The sequence below is a fragment of the Carcharhinus amblyrhynchos genome, chromosome 3 (assembly GCF_965287045.1).
Source record: "Carcharhinus amblyrhynchos chromosome 3, sCarAmb.v2.hapA, whole genome shotgun sequence".
Lineage (NCBI taxonomy): Eukaryota > Metazoa > Chordata > Chondrichthyes > Carcharhiniformes > Carcharhinidae > Carcharhinus > Carcharhinus amblyrhynchos.
In genome coordinates, this window is record NC_137326.1 from 91,189,115 (window position 1) to 91,206,824 (window position 17,710).

The 17,710-nt window shown below is 40.1% G+C and overlaps 1 protein-coding gene across 4 annotated transcripts in view; it reads right to left on the reverse strand.

Moving 5' to 3' along the window:
* Positions 1 to 17,710, reverse strand: part of mfsd1 (major facilitator superfamily domain containing 1) — a 57,501-nt gene that overhangs the window by 36,874 nt on the left and 2,917 nt on the right. For 3 of the 4 annotated variants that reach the window (XM_080185508.1, XM_080185505.1, XM_080185506.1), the window contains exons 2-6: positions 12,687 to 12,739; positions 7,645 to 7,757; positions 7,478 to 7,520; positions 6,275 to 6,342; positions 3,627 to 3,735 (exon numbers count right to left, since the gene is read on the reverse strand). In XM_080185508.1, the coding sequence (XP_080041634.1) occupies positions 3,627 to 3,735; positions 6,275 to 6,342; positions 7,478 to 7,520; positions 7,645 to 7,757; positions 12,687 to 12,739 (386 nt within the window). The remainder of the gene's footprint in view (positions 1 to 3,626; positions 3,736 to 6,274; positions 6,343 to 7,477; positions 7,521 to 7,644; positions 7,758 to 12,686; positions 12,740 to 17,710) is intronic. The other variant, XM_080185507.1, reaches the window with a different exon arrangement.

Genomic DNA, 17,710 nt, shown 5'->3' on the forward strand with positions numbered 1-17,710 from the left:
GAGCAAACGGGGTAATGAACCGGGCCAAGTATCAGGTTTGTTTGTGGGAGAGCACTTTGGAGATAGTGACCACAATTCGGTGTCCTTCATTATTGCAATGGAAGGAGATAGGGTCACACGGCAGGGCAAGGTTTATAGTTGGGGCAGGGGTAATTATGATGCAATTAGGGAGCATAGGAATGGGAACAGAAACTGTCAGGTATGGGCACAAACGAAAAGTGGAGCTTTTTCAAGGAACAAATACTGTATGTTCTTGATTGGTATGTCCCTAGCAGGCAGGCAGGAAATGGCCGAGTGAAATGGTTCACAAAGGAGGTTGAATGTCTCGAGGAAAAAGGAAGCTATGTAAGGAGGAAAAAGGAAGGTTCAGTTGGGTCGCTGATTGTTACAAGGTAGCTAGGAATTAGTTAAAGAAAGGGCTTAGGAGAGCTAGGAGGGGGCATGAGAAGTCCTTGGCGGGTCGGATCAAGGAAAACCCCAAGGCTTTTTACTCTTGCATGAGAAATAAAAGAATGACCAGGGTGAGGTTAGGGCCAGTCAAGGATAGTAGTGGGAACTTGTGCATGGACTCCGAAGAGATAGGTGAGGCATTGAATGAATACCTTTCTTCAGTGTTCACTATGGAGAGGGGCCATGTTTTTAAGGATGAATGTGAGATACAGGCTGATAGGATGGAGAAGGTAGGTGGTTCTGAGGGAAGATATATTAGCAATTTTGAAGAACCTGAGGGTCGATAAGTCCCCTGGGCCAGATGGGACACATCCTAGGATACTTTGGGAGGCAAGGGATGAGATTGCGGCGCTTTGGGTCCTCACTGTCCACGGGAATTGTGCCTGAGGACTGGAGAGTGGCAAATGTTGTTCCTCTCTTCAAGGAAGGAAATAAGAACGACCCTGGTAATTACAGGCCAGTTAGTCTTACTTCGGTGGTCAGTAAGTTAATGGAAAGGGTCCTGACAGATAGGATAATGACCATTTGGAAAGATGCAGTTTAATCCAGGATAGTCAGCATGGTTTCATGAGGGTAAGTCCTGCCTCACAAACTTGATTTGATTTTCTGAGGAGGTAACTAAGTGTGTAGACAAAAGTAGAGCAGTTGATGTCATATACATGGATTTTAGTAAGGCGTTTGATAAGGTTCCCCATGGTAGGCTCATGAACATAAGGAGGTGTGGGATAGAAGGAAATTTGGCCAAATGGATAAGTAACTGGCTGTATCATAGAAGACAGAGGGTGGAGGTGGAAGGAAAATTTTCAGGCTGGAGGCCAGTTACCAGCAGTGTACCACAGGGGTCAGTGTTGGGCCCGCTGCTATTTGTGATTTTTATCAATGATTTGGAAGAGGGGGGGCTAGAGGGTGGGTTAGTAAATTTGCTGATGACATCAAGATTGGTGGAGTGGTGGATGAGGTGGAGGGATCTTGCAGGCTGCAAAGAGACATTGATAGGATGCAGAGCTGGGCCAAAAAGTGGCACATGGAGTTTAACCCTGACAAGTGCAAGGTGATTAATTTTGATAGGACAAATTTGAATGCAGATTACAGGGTCAATGGCAGGGTTCTGAGGAATGTGGAGGAACAGAGAGATCTTGGGGTTCATATCCACAGATCTCTGAAGGTTGCCATTCAAGTGGAAAGAGCTGTGAAGAAGGTTTATAGTATGTTAGCATTTATTAACAGGCAGTTTGAGTTTAAGAGCCATGGGGTTATGCTGCAACTATACCGGACATTGGTAAGACCACATTTGGAATATTGTGTTCAGTTCTGGTCACCTCACTAGTAAGAAGAATGTGGAAGCATTGGAGAGAGTGCAGAAGAGATTTACTAGGATGCTGCCTGGTTTGGAGGGTCGGTCTTCTGAGGAAAGATTGAGTGAGCTGGGGCTTTTCTCTCTGGAGTGGAGAAGGATGAGAGGCAACTTAATAGAGGTTTATAGGATGATGCGAGGGACTGATAGAGTGGACATGCAGAAACTATTTCTTCAGGTGAATGTAGCTGTTACAAGGGGGCATAGCTTTAAGATTCATGGTGGGAGATATAGGAAGGATGTGTGAGGTAGATTCTTCACTCAGAGTGGTTGGGGTGTGGAATGCACTGCCTGCTGTGATGGTGGAGTCAGACACTAAGAATTTTCAAGCAGTTATTGGATAAACACATGAAGCATACCAGAATTATAGGAAGTGGGATAGCTCGATCTTGGGGTTGGACATGGCTCGACACAATATTGAGGGCCGAAGGGCCTGTATTGTTCTATGTTCTAAACTGTATCTTGAGCAACATGTTTACTTCTGGTTACAGCAATAATATGACACTGACTAACAGGAAACAGTGCAGAGCAAAGTGTTGATGTTGTAAAGGAAGTTTACAGTAACTTTGAGCTGGGCGGTATGGTGGCACAGTGGTTAGCATTGCTGCCTCACAGCGCCAGGGACTTGGGTTTGATTCCTGGTTTGGGTCATTATTTGTTTGGAGTTTGCATTCTCTTTATATCTATATGGGTTTCCTCTGGGTGCTCCAGTTTCCTCCCACAGTCCAAAGATGTGGAGGTTAGGTGAATTGACTATGCTAAATTCTCCCTCAGTGTACCCGATCAGGTGCCAGATTGTGGCACCTAAGGGATTTTCACAGTACCTTCATTGCATTGTTAATTTGAGCTTACTTGTGACTACTAAATAAACTTTTAATTTTTTTAAAAAAAGCACTTCAACCTTCAAAGTAGGCATCCGAGTTGTGGTTTTACATTTTATTACTCAGTCAAGTGATATGAGCATGCCTGACTAAGCCAGAATTTATTACTCATTCTTTATTGTCTTTGGGAAGGAGGAATACAAGACTGTACATAAACAATATGAAACATTATTCTACATTTTGAGAATAGGGTAAGGTGCTAGTAAATAGGGTTTGCTAGCAAAAGGTACATTTTGCACAGTTATATCAAGAAGTTCTTCTTCACACAAAATCAACGATAACGGAGGTAAAAACCTTTGGAATCTTTTAAGAATCAAACAAATGGAAGTTAAGAGGATCATTCTGTGTTGTGTACCAAGATAGACTAAACAATGCACTTTATTAGTAATAATTTGGTGATGCCCAGGATTTGTCACAAGGGATCGCAGGTGTGAAGGTGCCCTACTTTTTGCGAATGGAAGAAATACATCTCGTGTTGATTTCATTATTGTGTCTCCCAAAGTAATTTTGTAGAATTCAGAATGCTGGCAACCAGAACTGCACAAAAATAAAACCACCTTATGTGGTAAGCAGAATCTTGGAGAAAGTTGTTTTAATAAATCCTTGTAGGATACAATTAGGCATGTCCTTCCTCCTCCCAGTTCTTGTGTAGTTATCTCTTCATTAAATTTGCTGTCTAAATAACAGTAGAATGTTACATAACTGTATGCATGAAATAGTTTATTTATTGGATATAAATGTAAACTAGCAAAACATAATTCACTGCTGCAGTCCAGCTCAAGAAGAGCCCTTTACAAAACTAATTTTCTGTTTTCCTATATGGCATAGGATGTTGTACATAAATGCTGCTTATTTTCAGAGATTTAAATAAGATTAATGCAATTATGACAAACTATTTGGATTTTTATTACAGCCCAGGATTTAAAACATGCTATTCATACCAGTCTAGCCATGCTTAGCTGCAGCCCAAAGACGAAGTTTAGCTCTTTGCCTTTGAACCAACTGACTGCATATGTGTTTCCTGCAACAGCGAGTGACTCCCCACCAATCCTATGAAAGTGAAGTGAAAAGAAACATCTGATTAAGTTTCAATTACTTTACAGCTCCATTTTACTCTCAATTAACTGCAGATCAAATTAAACAGAGGGCTTTTCTGATGTCAGGTTAGTAAAGGCATGGTGCAACCGAGCCTTCTCTGGCAATAAAATTGGAAAAGTCATCAAAGAATATCATACAAAAATCTAGATTCTAAATTAACTAGCTGTCCAATTATTAAGTGTCAGCACATGAACCTCAAGAAGTTCAATCCCACTTCAGAATTTGAACACAATTAAAATTGACATTTTTAGATCCCCTCAATATGAATAATTCACCACAGAAACAAGGGACAACTGAAATATAACAAAGTGCAAATTAATCAACAGTATATTTATCCTTAAAACATACACAGGTGGAAGTACATGGCCTTTTGAAGAAGTTAATATAGGATTGGAAGCTCAGTTCAGGATCAAATAGGAACCAGAGGCGAGAAACACCCTCAGTCAACCTGAAACATTAGCTGGGGAGGATGGAACAGAATTTATTGGGGGTGGGGGGAAGAACGACATGCAAGGGTTTTGGCCTTTCTAATGTTCAATTGAAAAAAAATTTCAGTTAATTCAGGATTGAATATCAGACAAGCAAGGGGGCAGTAAATACACTGTTGAGGGAGAAGATACAAGTGGAGGAGGCACAGATTTGTATCAGCAACATACATAATGTCTTGTCCAATGATGGGTCAAGATGCAGCAGGTAGATGAGAAATATTTTGCAGACAAAGATGTTCCTGAATGGGCTTGAGGTAATGATGAGAAATAGCAGAAAGAGAAACTACTGCCAAAGATCCCCTCTCTGCTTTGATAGGTAAGATTTGATTTGATTTATGATTGTCACATGTATTTCCTACAGTGAAAAGAATTGTTTCTTACATGCTATACCAAGCACACTGTACATAGGGAAGGAGAGTGCAGAACGTAGTGTTAGTCATAAGTAGGGTGTAGAGAAAGATCAATTTAATGCGATGTAGGTCCTTTCAAAAGTCTGATGGCAGCAGGGAAAAAGCTGGTCTTCACTCGGTTGGGTATCTTTTTCTTGACTGAAGAAAGCAGAAGAGATATGCTTGGTTGCATAGGGTTCTTGATTATGCTGGCTGCTTTCCCGTAGACAGTGTCAATGGATGGGAGGCTGGTTTGTGAAATGGACTGGGCTTCATAATTTATTGCGGTCTTGGACAGAGGAGCAATACCAAGTTGTGATCCAACCAGAAAGAATGCTTTCTATGGTGCATCTGTAAAAGTTGGAGAGAGTCGTAGCAGACATGCCAAATTTCTTTAATCGCCTGAAAACGTAGAGGTATTGGTGGGCTTTCTTAACTATAGCGTTGGCATGGAGGGACAGGACAAGTTGGTGGTGATCTGGACACCTAAAAACATGAAGCTCTTGACGATTTCCAATTCATCCCATTGGTGTAGACAGGGGCACATCCTCCACTATACTTCCTGAAGTTGATGGCTGTCTCCTTGTTGATATCAAGGGAGATTAATGCCAAAACACCAGTTCACCAGATTCTCTATTTCTTTTCTGTACTCCGTTAAGTGGAACAAGGCAACGGCAGTTCCATTCAGCTGGAGAACTGCAGAGATAGTGGAGGAGAATGATGTGGACAACCTTGTAAAAGGCTACAGAAATGACAGTTACTGTAGTCAAGATCATAAAGAATGACATTTACTGCTTTCTTTAGGGCCCTTTCACAATATGACAAAGGCAGAAACATAACTGGAGAGGTTCAAACATGGAGATGCAGGAAAGGTGGGCAAAAATTTGGGAGATGGCAATGGGTTCAAGGGCTAGAGAGAAAAAAAGCTGGAGGTATAATGATTGTCTGTAAATGTTGAGGAGAGTTTGGTACTATAGGATGACTATGTCAAGGTAAAGGGTCAGCCATTGTGGAATGAGATGAGGTCCAAACTGAATCTGTAAAATTCTCTTTGAAAGCTGTGGATGTTCTGACGTTGAGTGTACTCAATACTGAGGTCAAAAGATTTTTAAGTATGGGTAACAAAAGATATGGGAATAGGGTGAGAAAGCTGAGTTGATGTACAAGATCAACCATGAATTAACTGAATGGCAGAACAGGGGCAGAGGTCCAGATGCCTAATCATGCTCCGATTTTATGATGCTAACAAAATGTGTAACATCTTTACCCAGAGATCCTATAATACCCCATAACTGTGCTGTAGATGTAAATCAGAAATAGTACATTCCTATGTAAAGACCAGGCACTGCATCTCTAAGATCTTCTATATGTTGAAGGTAAGGAACAAAATATCAACAATGCCACTTCATTCAGCATGGTTAACTGACAATCCCAGGCACCTTGATTAACTGACAATCCCAGGCTATCTTAACATTAAACATGACTGCTTTTGAATAAATAGGTTGCTGATATTAAAATAATAGATTGGAAAATTTGTCTCATTTTACTCAGCAAATAATCTGGAGATCACTGTTGGCTATGTGGTACTTTAATAGCATAAAATAATCTACTCACCCAAAGACAAATCTTCCCAACTCCATCAGCCAAAATTTGTTCACCAGTGCTCCAGCAGCAACAAGAATCTTAAAATAAAACACAAATTTATATTGTTTTCCATCTTTGTGGATTTCTTCTCCTTCATTAGGTCTTCCATACCTTGGAAAGATGACACAATTCAACCCACAGCACATAGAAAGTAGAAGCAGAAGTAGTCCATTTGGCCCTTGGAGCCTGCTCCACCATCCATTTTGATCATGGCTCATCAGCGAATTCAATATCATGATTCCCCCTCCCCCTCCATATCCTGTTAGCCCCTGGAGCCAAATCTAATTTCTTCTTGAAATCAGACAACATTTTGACCTCAACTACATTCTGTGGTAGTAAATTCCACACATTCACAATGACTAGACACTCAACCTTCTCAATACCAAACCAGCTGTGGACCGGGTGCAGGAAGATGCGATTAGAAGGGATACGTGGGGTGTTCTCAAGCTGACATGGACAAAATAAATCGAATGGCTCCTTCTGTGCTGTAACTTTTTTATGGTTTTGGACATCTTGTCATCAAGTTAGGAGGTGCTCTCTGCACTTCATCATAACTTGATTTCTGGCACCCAGAAAATAGATCATGTTTAATAAAATGCATATTGTAGTGAACCACAGGCAACATAAGCTTCTGAGTGAGCTGTGCTTAACAAAATAAGTCCAAATCCCTGAAAAACGAGTGCTGGCTAGGTAAAACCCAAGACTGGCGGCTGCACTCAAACAGAATCATAGATTAAAATCATCTGGCTGCCTGACACTGGGGAGATGGTGGCATAGTAGTGATATTAGTGGTCCAATAATCCAGAGTCTCAGGTGCTCAGAATAACACAGGTTCCAAGTCCACAAATTTAAACTCAGTTCACTGAAAGCTAGTCTCCATAATGGTCACCATGAAGCTATCATTGATTGTTGTAAAAACCCAACATTAATGCCCTTTAGAGAACCAAAGCTCCCATTGTTACCCAGTTTGGTCTACGTGTGACTCTAGGCTTTGAGCAATGTGGGTAACTATTAACTGCCTTCTGAAATGGTCTAGCAAACCAAATGCTGGTCTTACCAGTGATGTCCACATCCATGAAAGAGTAAAAAGGGGCACATGCTCGGAATGCAGTATTCCTGATTACACTGACTATTTTATAAACAGTCACAGAATAAATGTGAATTTTTACTCACTTGGCCAGCACAGACAAACAAGCTGAAGATTATTGTTCCCAAACTGCAAGAAACGTTTTAAATGTTATATTTCAGATCACATAATTACACTTGTTTTTACATGAAAATTAGCTGAATTTAAGAAAAGCAACAAATTCAATGCAAGCTTTTCTTGTTGATGTGCTTACCACTTTCCAAATACCTTGTCCAGTAAAAATCCTCCTAAAAAACAGAGGGCAACATTGGGCCAGGAATACCAGGCATACAGTTGCATGAACGTAGCAGTATTAATCTTCATATCCTAGCAAGAGAGAAAAATTTCAGATCAAGTTGCAATTTTAAGTACTATAGGCAAGAATTCTAAAATTTGAGAACACACAGCCAACTGCATTGGAGTAAACAACATAATGTGACATTATGTACAATACTTACAATGATTGTTAGATTTTAAATAGGCAAGTCACAAGATACAATGAAGTCATATGCCAGACCAAGGGACATTAAAACAGTTATTAGATAAGGATTATATTACTGTAGAAAATTCAAGATTGGAGCCTTTTCTCTAATCAAAATAATTCCTTTCACTTCAAATTTTAATTCCAAAATTTCTAGTACTATTTTCCCATTTTTCCGTATTAAGTTACTAAATAAAACTGATAATTCAAATTCATCATAAATTGTCATCATCAAGAAGGAAACATATCGTGACAATTCAACAGAAATGTTGGGAAAAGTTTACTAACTGAGAAAGGAAATTGAAAAATCAATATAAATCCCCTATATTCATAACTTTAAGTTCTGATTTAGATGACAAAATGCATCCTCAGATTCCAAATTGAGCACGTTACAATGTTTGCAGCCAATCTCACATGCTAATTTCACAGCTTGTTAATAATTCTTGCCATGTTGCATAGTCAATCGCAAAGTACTTCATTTCAACCAGCTTGGGAAATTTCCGTTAATACACAGAATGTAAGAAATACAGCAACTTTCAAAGAATCATCAAAACCATAACTTCAGAAATAACAGATCTATAAGCAAACACCTACTTACGAGACTATAACATTAAGACTTCAACCTGCACACCACAATGAATAATTTCTATCTACAACTTTGTTTCATACATGATCCTATATCTCAACATAAGCATATGTTAGTGTACATTATCGTTCAAATTTAAATTTCCAACATCACATACTTATTTTGATGCTGCAGATGTAATATCATGAAGTCATTTTCACTAGGCAAAGTGTAAATAGTTTCCTGGCTTGTGTTTTTTGAAAAAACATCATTTGTATCTATACTGAGCTTAAACCAAGTACGTCCCTGACTCACTAAAAGTTTGGTGTTTAATGTCAAATATTGCATGAGCATTCTCCCTTACGCATCAAAAGTGTTCATAAAACAGGAATGTGTGTATTTTCACTAATAAGTTATCGTTTTTAATTCAAGAGAAGTGTATATGGAATGCCAATCACTTCAACTGGATATTACATGAATAAAAATACACAAACCAGTAAAAAGCACTGGTATTTACGGACCATAGTTTGGTTATGCTTTTTATGGCTAGGTTTCACCAGAAGCAAAAGCAGTCATTAACTAATATTAAATGTTGAAAAATAGAAAATTTAGGAGATTTACCCGAGGAGATTTAACAGAGGTATTCAAAATCATGAGGGGTCTGGACATTGTGGACATGGAGAAACTGTTCTCATTGGCAGAAGGATCGAGAAACAAAGGACGTACATTTCATTACTGGCAAAAGGAGTAATGATCGTATGAGGATAAGCTTTTTCATGCAATGAATGATTACGATCTGGAATGCACTGCCCCAGACGGGTAGACGCAGAGTCAGTTGAGGCTATCGCAAAGAGAACGGAATCATTACTTGAAAAGCAAAAAAATTACAGGGCCAAGGACAGCACACATGATGGGCCGAATGGTGGCCTCTTGTGCTGGAGCCAAAAGGGCACTCTTACTTATTGGTTAAATAAAACTGTGGAAGTCTGTATTTGGCTTTGTCAGTATTCTGTTTTATTCACATCATGTATGAACAATGCCACTTATCTCTAAGCATTAAACACAATGATGAAGGAAGAGTGGTAGATGTGGTTATATGGACTTCAGCAAGGCGTTCAATAAGGTCCCCCATGCAAGACTGAGAAAGTGAGAAGGCATGGGATCCAAGGGGCTGTTGCCTTGTGGATCCAGAACTGGCTTGCCCGCAGAAGGCAGATAGTGGTTGTAGATGGGTCTTTTTCTGGTCGGTCACCAGTGGAGTGCCCTGGGGCTCTATTCTGGGACCCTTGCTCTTTGTAATTTTCATAAATGACCTGGATGAGGAACTGGAGGGATGGGTTGATAAGTTTGCTGACGACACAAAGGTTGGTGGTGTTGTGGATCGTTTGGAGGGATGTCAGAAGTTGCAGCATGACATAGATAGGATGTAAGACTGGGCGCAAAAGTGGCAGATGGACTTCAACCCAAATCAATGTGTAGTGGTCCATTTTGGCAGGTCAAATGGGACGAAGGAGTATAATATCAAGGGTAAAACTCTTAGCAGTGTAGAGGATCAGAAGGACCGGGTACTATGGTCCGGGTCCACAGGACTCTTAAATCGGCCTCGCAGGTAGAGGATGTGGTTAAGAAGGCATATGGTGTACTGCCCTTCATCAATCGAGGGACTGAGTTTAGGAGTCGGGAGATAATGCTGCAGCTTTATAAAACCCTAGTCAGATCCCACTTGGAATACTGTGCTCAGTTCTGGTCACCTCATTACAGGAGGGATGTGGAAGTTATTGAAAGGGTGCAGAGGAGATTTACAAGGATGTTGCCTGGATTGGGTGGCATGCCTTATGAGGATAGGTTGAGGGAGCTTGGTCTTTTCTCCTTGAAGAGACAAAGGATGAGAGGTGACCTGATAGAGGTGTATAAGATGTTGAAAGATATAGATTCTCAGAGGCTTTTTCCCAGGGCTGAAACGGTTGCTATGAGGGGACACAGGTTTAAGGTATTGGGAAGTAGGTACAGAGGAGATGTCAGGGGTAAGTTTTTCACTCAGAAGGTGGTGGGTGAGTGGAATCAGCTGCCGTCAGTGATGGTGGAGGCAAATTCGATAGGGTCTTTTAAGAGACTTCTGGATGAGTACATGGGACTTAATAGGATTGAGGGTTATAGGTAAGCTTCGTAGGTAGGCATATGATCGGCGCCACTTGTGGGCCGAAGGGCCTGTTTGTGCTGTAGTTTTTCTATGTTCTATTTCAAGTTAATACTCAGTAAAGTTGAGTGGGAGTTAAATCAGCTGCAGGTCAAAATGAAAGTGGTAGTAATTGCCCTTGCCCAAACTGGTTTGGCTGTATGACAATCTCAAAGCTTTCAGAGTATTTTATCCCCTGGTGCCAGTCCACAAGTTATCGGACATGCTGAATTTAATTTCAGAACTTTGCTATGGTTAGACCCTCAACGTTTAAGGTTGCTAATCCAATAGCATGATCCATAACATTAATGTACATCTACTTGAATTCAATAATATTTCAATGATGCTTGTCCAAAGCATATTCATTAAATATTCTATGGTTTAAAGAAATGCCATAAACTTTGACCACATAACTATTTCAAAATTAGTTCCATTATTTAACTTTTTAATGCAGTATATGTATTTTCCTCCAATACTTTCCATTAACAGTTGGCAGAAATAAAAAGAGAGTGATGCATATTATATTGTATATCTGACTTGCAAATGGAAGACAAATCAACATGCAATTATTTTGTGGCAGTTAAAAAAAGCCACTGTACAAAACAAAAATGGAGTATTTTGTACATCTCAACAACCCTACCCCCAGTCACGTCACTGAGGTCAGGAGTATTCAATGGCATCATGATTTTAACTTGTAGCTGAATAAAAGAGTAAACCACATAAGTATCAAATTAAACACAAAATCTGTCACAACCAGGGCACAGAAATCAGAGAAATCCTACAGTGCAGAAAGAGGTCATTTGGCCCATCAAGTCTGCACCGACCACAATTCCAATCAGGCCCCAGCCCCATTTCCCTACATATTCACCTGCTAATCCTTCTAACTTGTTCATCTCAGGACTCTAAGGGGCAATTTTTAGCATGGCCAATCAACTTAACCCGCACATCTTTGGACTGTGGGAGGAAACCCGCAGAAACACACGGAGAATGTGCAAACTCCACACAGACAGTGACCCAAGCCAGGAATCGAACCCAGGTGCCTGGAGCTGTGAAGCCGCAGTGCTAACCACTGTGCTACTGTGCCGCCCATAAATTCAGAACTTTATTTAAAAATACATATTCAAATGTTTGCTATGGTACTGAAGAGTGGTATGCTGCTGTAGCCTTATCAATACTGCCCCCACCCCAACAGCACCATGGATGTACCTACACCACATGGACTACAGCAGTTCAAGGAGGCAGCTCACGACTACCTTCACAAGGACAATTGGGGATGGACAATGAATACTGGGCTGGTCAGCAAAACCCACATCCTGTAGATGCACCAAAAAAACCAGCTGAAAATAGGTTCATTACCAAAGTAAGAATTTTCAGTGCTCAACCCACCATCTGAGTCACACGATTTTAAAGAACTGAAAATAATCACAAAAATGCAGAACCACTTACTTGTTTATTTGGTGCACAGTAATCAGTGTCACAGTAAATTGAAAAAACGTAAATGCCTTCAAAATTTGCCTAGTACCCTTATACCTAAAAGAAACTTAATTTTAAGAGTATTCTCGAATGTGAGCCAACAATTATTGAATAGTCACAATGGTGTTTAATTCAATCTGGGCCAGTTGTGCAGGTTACAAATCCGTTCTTAAAGTTGTGGTTAGAGGGTTTAAATGGAAAAAAAATTCTTCAAACTGCCAAAGTTGTAAAATGGTGCCGAAAATCAACTGCTTTTAGCATCCATTTTTAATACTCTTACGCATTTCACACAAGAAATGAACGCATTCTGAGAGAAAAGTGGTTTATGAAAGATTCAATAACCACCACTGCATAAAATAAATTTACATACTCTTTATACACAGAATTGACGTCAACATGAGTAATAAATATTGACAAAACAAATACCAAATGCTCATCACTGAATTCATGTACAGTTAACACAGCAATCACACAATAAACTAACATAGTACCAGGTGCACTCCAATAATTTTCTTTAAAGTTAGCAATTGCTGTACTGTATGTTTAAGATTTTCAACTTACTCTCAGAACTTGGGTCTGTAAAGCGGCTGGATTATCATAGCAGAAATAACTACCTGAAAGAGAGAAAAGGTGTTTGTATTCTTACAAATGCCTGATGTCATATATGCTTTAGGGGTGTAGCTTTTTAGGTTTAGAATGAAATTTGAATGCAGGTTCAGTTGGGAAAAAACTCGGCCATCCACACAGACTCAGAACAACAATTCAAAATATAACTTGTGTTCACTGTATCAAGTCAGAGTAAAAGGGTGAGAGTCATAGAACAGCAATGGCCTTGCTTAATTGAAGAACAAGAGAAGTTTGTGTGCCTTCTCAGAATTAAGGAAACCTTTGAAATTAAAAGAGCCAATTTGTACTTCTATCTGGAACAGGCTGTGTATGTTAAATTGCCATGGAGGTCAACAGAGCTTTGTGAGATTTTTTGATCTCAAGTTACGAATTGTCAGGAAAACAGACATAGTTTTAAGTGATCCATATCTGTATTGTTAAGCATTAAAAGCATAGTTTAAAATGGGATTAACTAAGCGTTGCTGTGTAAGGAAGGGCAAATCTCTAGTTAGAGGCTTACTTGACAAAGGTGTTTGAACATGTGCATGTTTGGTCAGCCCAAGCCATGCTTCTATTGTGCTCAGAGGGGGCTACGCCATGAAAAGTAAAAAAAAAATTGTTGCTTAGTAATCAAGGTTACCTTTAGAGTAGAGAGGTTTCGAGTGTGCAGTTTTAACTGAATTTTTGGCAATTGGTTTGTAATTTGGTTTGTAATATTTGAAAGGTTAATATCCACCCTCTCCCATTACCTTACTATCACAGAGTTGCCAAGTTGGAAGCTTTCTGCCAATCCCACCCCCAAAAGTAATTTCTGAATTTCTATTTATAAAGAGCAATCTGCACAGAGACAGATACTCGTGCGCACAAAATTAATCAAATTTAAAAAGAAAGCCATGAATACAAGTTTATACAAATTCACTTCTTTTCATGGTAATTTGTCTTCACTAACAATTTTCTCTCCAACTTTACTCACCATTTGCCTGGAGTGTAAAGAAGTATTAGAGATTGAAGCAAGCTCTCTGTGCACCTTTGGCAAATGCCTACAAAATATCTAAAAGGAGGAAAGCCCAGCATCTGGTTGTAGTTGGAAATGAATTTGCAAAACACATCAGTTAAAATGGCCAGAATGCACTCAGTGTCTGGGCAAACTATTTGCCCAGAAACTGAGTGCATTCTGGCAATTTTAACTGATGTATTTTGCAAATTCATTTCCAACTACAACCAGATGCTGGGCTTTCCTCCATTTAGATATTTTGTAGGCATTTGCCAAAGATGCACAGAGAGCTTGCTTCAACCTCTAACACTTCTTATATCTTGACTTCTCATGTTGCTGCACAATAATTTGTCTTCTCTACAATCTTAATGGTTTTAAGTTTGAACTAGGCTGTGTAGATGCCACTCCTTCTTGATACCATAGTGCCATATTACAGGACACGATTGGCAGGAATGCAGTGAGATGGCAGCCTTAACAGCACGTGTTCACATGTGCAGACATGAGGAGCTGAACAGTTGCCTTCAATAGTATACTATTCTATGATTCTATCAATGAGCAGGTGTGCGCCAGGGTGGTTTAACTTCAATGGGTGAGCACAAAGAGCTTGCTTTTTTTGGCGAAAAGTCAGGCATCGACTTACTACAGAATCCCGACAGTGCAGAGAGGCACCATTCGGCCCATTCAGTCTACGCCAACAACAATCCTACCCAGGTCCTATTCCTGTAACCCAACATATTTACCCTGCTAATCCCTCTAACCTACACATCCCCAGACACTAAGGGACAATTTAGCATGGTCAATGCACCCAACTCATGTCTTTGGACTGTGGGAGGAAACCAGAGCACCTGGAGGAAACTCACACAGACAACGGGTGAACATGCAAACTCCAAACAGTGAGCCGAGCCAGGAATTGAACCTGGCTCCCTAGCGCTGTGAGGTAACAGTGCTAACCACTATGCCACCATGTACAAAACATGAAAGATTTTTGGCCAAAAATTTGGATCACCTTTTACACAAGGTCCACCATTACTTGAATATACAGCATTGATTTTTTTTCCCTTTATTTGGCCAATTTCATATCTCTCCATGTAATCTGCAAAGACTTACTCCATAGGACAAATGTGTGGTGCATCCAAAAGTATTCCTCTCAGCTTAAAAATTCACAACCAAACTTTCATTTTGGAACTCAATTAGCTAACTCCTCCGCTTGACACATTTCCAAAGGGTTACTTATTTAAAAATCATATCATTGTCAAGAACTGAAATTTGAAATAAGCTTTACAATCAATCACTAAGTAAAATTTAAAGAAGTGATAGAAGGGACAGAATAGAATATGGCACTGATTAGTAGATGAAGGTCTACGTTATTGGAATTCAAAGTTTAATCGTCATTAGAGCTTGCTCATTGTCCACTGGACTTTTCTTAAATCATGTTACTTCTGCGTTTTTAAACTTTTTTTCTAGCAACCCACTTTTACCAAAAGCCATCCTTTGTGATCCATGCCACGTTCACTTACTACTTGTTTCTAGCCCTTTCTTTCCCATGACCAAACAATCATGTCTACAATCAGCTTACTAGAACAGGAAAGGAAATTGGCATGAAGTGCACACACAGGGCAACTGTCCTGTTTATTCTTGCCTCATGTGATCATACACTACTGCAGCGAGAATTTGTCCACAGAGAAAACAGAAAAAAGGGTCAGGTAATCTTTGGACATAATTTTGATAACCCACTTTTCAATATCCAGTGACCAAGATTGCAGACCCCACTTTAAGAAACACTGCTCTACCCTTTGTTAGCCGTTTTTAATTCCATAGCTGGAAGCCACAGCGGTGCGCGTACGGATAACTCTTGTTCGGCAGCGATCTCACAAAAGGACAGCCACATTGATTGCATCTGTTCTCAAGTGCCTCCAGACCACAATTGTGCAAGTCACCTAAGTAATTACAGTAATTAGGATCAAGAGTGACACCACTAACCTTATTCTGAATATTTAATAGCTTTATATTGCTGCTTTGCGATTCTGCTAAACAATCCAGGGGCCCAATGCAGGATCAATAGCAGATGTGAATACAGGTTTTCAAAAGTTCATTTATTGGATGTGGGCATCGCTGGCCAGATCAGACTTTTTGCCCATCCCTAACTGCCACCTTCTTGAACCGCTGCAGACCATGTGATGGGGGAGGGGGTTCCAGGATTTTGACCCAGTGACAATGGTGAATGACTTGGAGGGTGTTCTCATGTGTCTGCTACCCTTGCCCTTCTAGATGGTTGTGGTTGTGGGTTGGAAAGTGCTGTCTAAGGCGCCTTGGTGAGTTCCTGCAGTGCATTTTGTAGATGGTGCACACTGCTGCTACTGCTCATCAGGGTAAAGGGAGTGAATGTTTGCAGAAGGGGTTCCAGTCAAGTGGATGCTTTGTCCTGAATGGTGTTGAGCTTCTTGAGGTATGTTGGAGCTGCACTCTCCCAGCAAAGCGTAGAGTATTCCATCGCACTCCTGACTTGTGCCTTATAGCTGGTGGATAGGCTTTGGGGAGTCAAGAGGTAAATTATTTGCCACAGCGTTTCTAGGTTACGAGATCATTATTTGAGGGAGACTGAAATATATTTTCAAGCTCACCTATAACTGTCCTACTGCTGATAATTATTTTACAAGATTGATTAATACATTTCATCACCACATCTCAACTTTACATTCATTCAAGCTGAACAACATCTGCTCCTTGTCTGCTCAGTTCCCCAATATTGCTCTCCTTTTCACCCTTACACAAAGTATATCCACTACTTTGTATTCTTGAACATCTTTCACTTTCCCTCTGTACATTTATTTTCTAAAAGTCTGATTCCATTTTACCCCCACTACACTGAGTTCATTACTAATTAAACTAAGTTACCAGCATCATTAGAATAACAGAAACTATCCACATACATGATTGTACTCAACAATAGATTAGTTACTTGTAGTAAATCAAGTCAAAAAAAGTAAGGCACATCCAATCCCTACATTGCTTTATTCCAGTTTCCAAACTGCCAAGTTAGCTTCTGCTGCGGGGTGTAAACGATGAGGATAACATAACAGTCCCCACTTCAATACCTGATGGGCTTTGAAGACAACTCACTTTGTAATGAACTATTATGTCCTTATTTTTATTATGAAGTCCATGCATGAACAATGCTGTTCCTCGTGTTCACTACAAATTTCACAGATTCACAGCTTTGTTACAGGGCAGAAGGATGCCATTTGGTCCATGAAGTCTGCACCAGTTCTCCACACAAGTATCACTGTTTAGCGCCATTCGCCTGCTTTTTTTTCCCTGTACCCCTGCACAATATTTCTATTCAAGTGATCATCCAGTACCCTCCTGTAAGCCTCGATTGAACTTGCCTCCACCACACTTCCAGGCACTGCATTCCAGATCCAATCCACTTGATGTGCAAAAACTTTGTTCTCATCATACTTCCTTCTTTTGCAAATCACTTTAAATCTGTGATCTCGCATTCTCCTTTATATGAGTAAAAACAGTCCCCCCACCACCACCACCATCTACCCTGTCCAGGCACTCGTGATTTTGAGCATCCCTGTCAAATTTCCTCCTAGCCTTCTTCTCTTCAAAGAGAACAGTCCCAACCCTTTAACTTCATAACTTAAGTTACTCATTCTTGGAACCATTCTTGTAATCTTTCCTACAGTGTGGTATCCAGAACTGTACACAATATTTCGGCTGAGATCTAACTAATGTGTGGTACAACCTCCTTGCATCAGTACTCTGTGCCCCTATTAAAAAAATCCCAGAATACTATACTGATTTATTAACTAAACTTTCCACTTCTCCTGCTGGCAGAGGTATTCGCAGAGATCTTTAGCTTCTCTTTACACTAACTGGAGGTCCCTATTTGCTTCAAGACAACCACCATCATCCCTGCACTAAAGAAAAGCCAGGCAGCGTGCCTTAATGACAATCACCCAGTGGCTCTAACATCAAT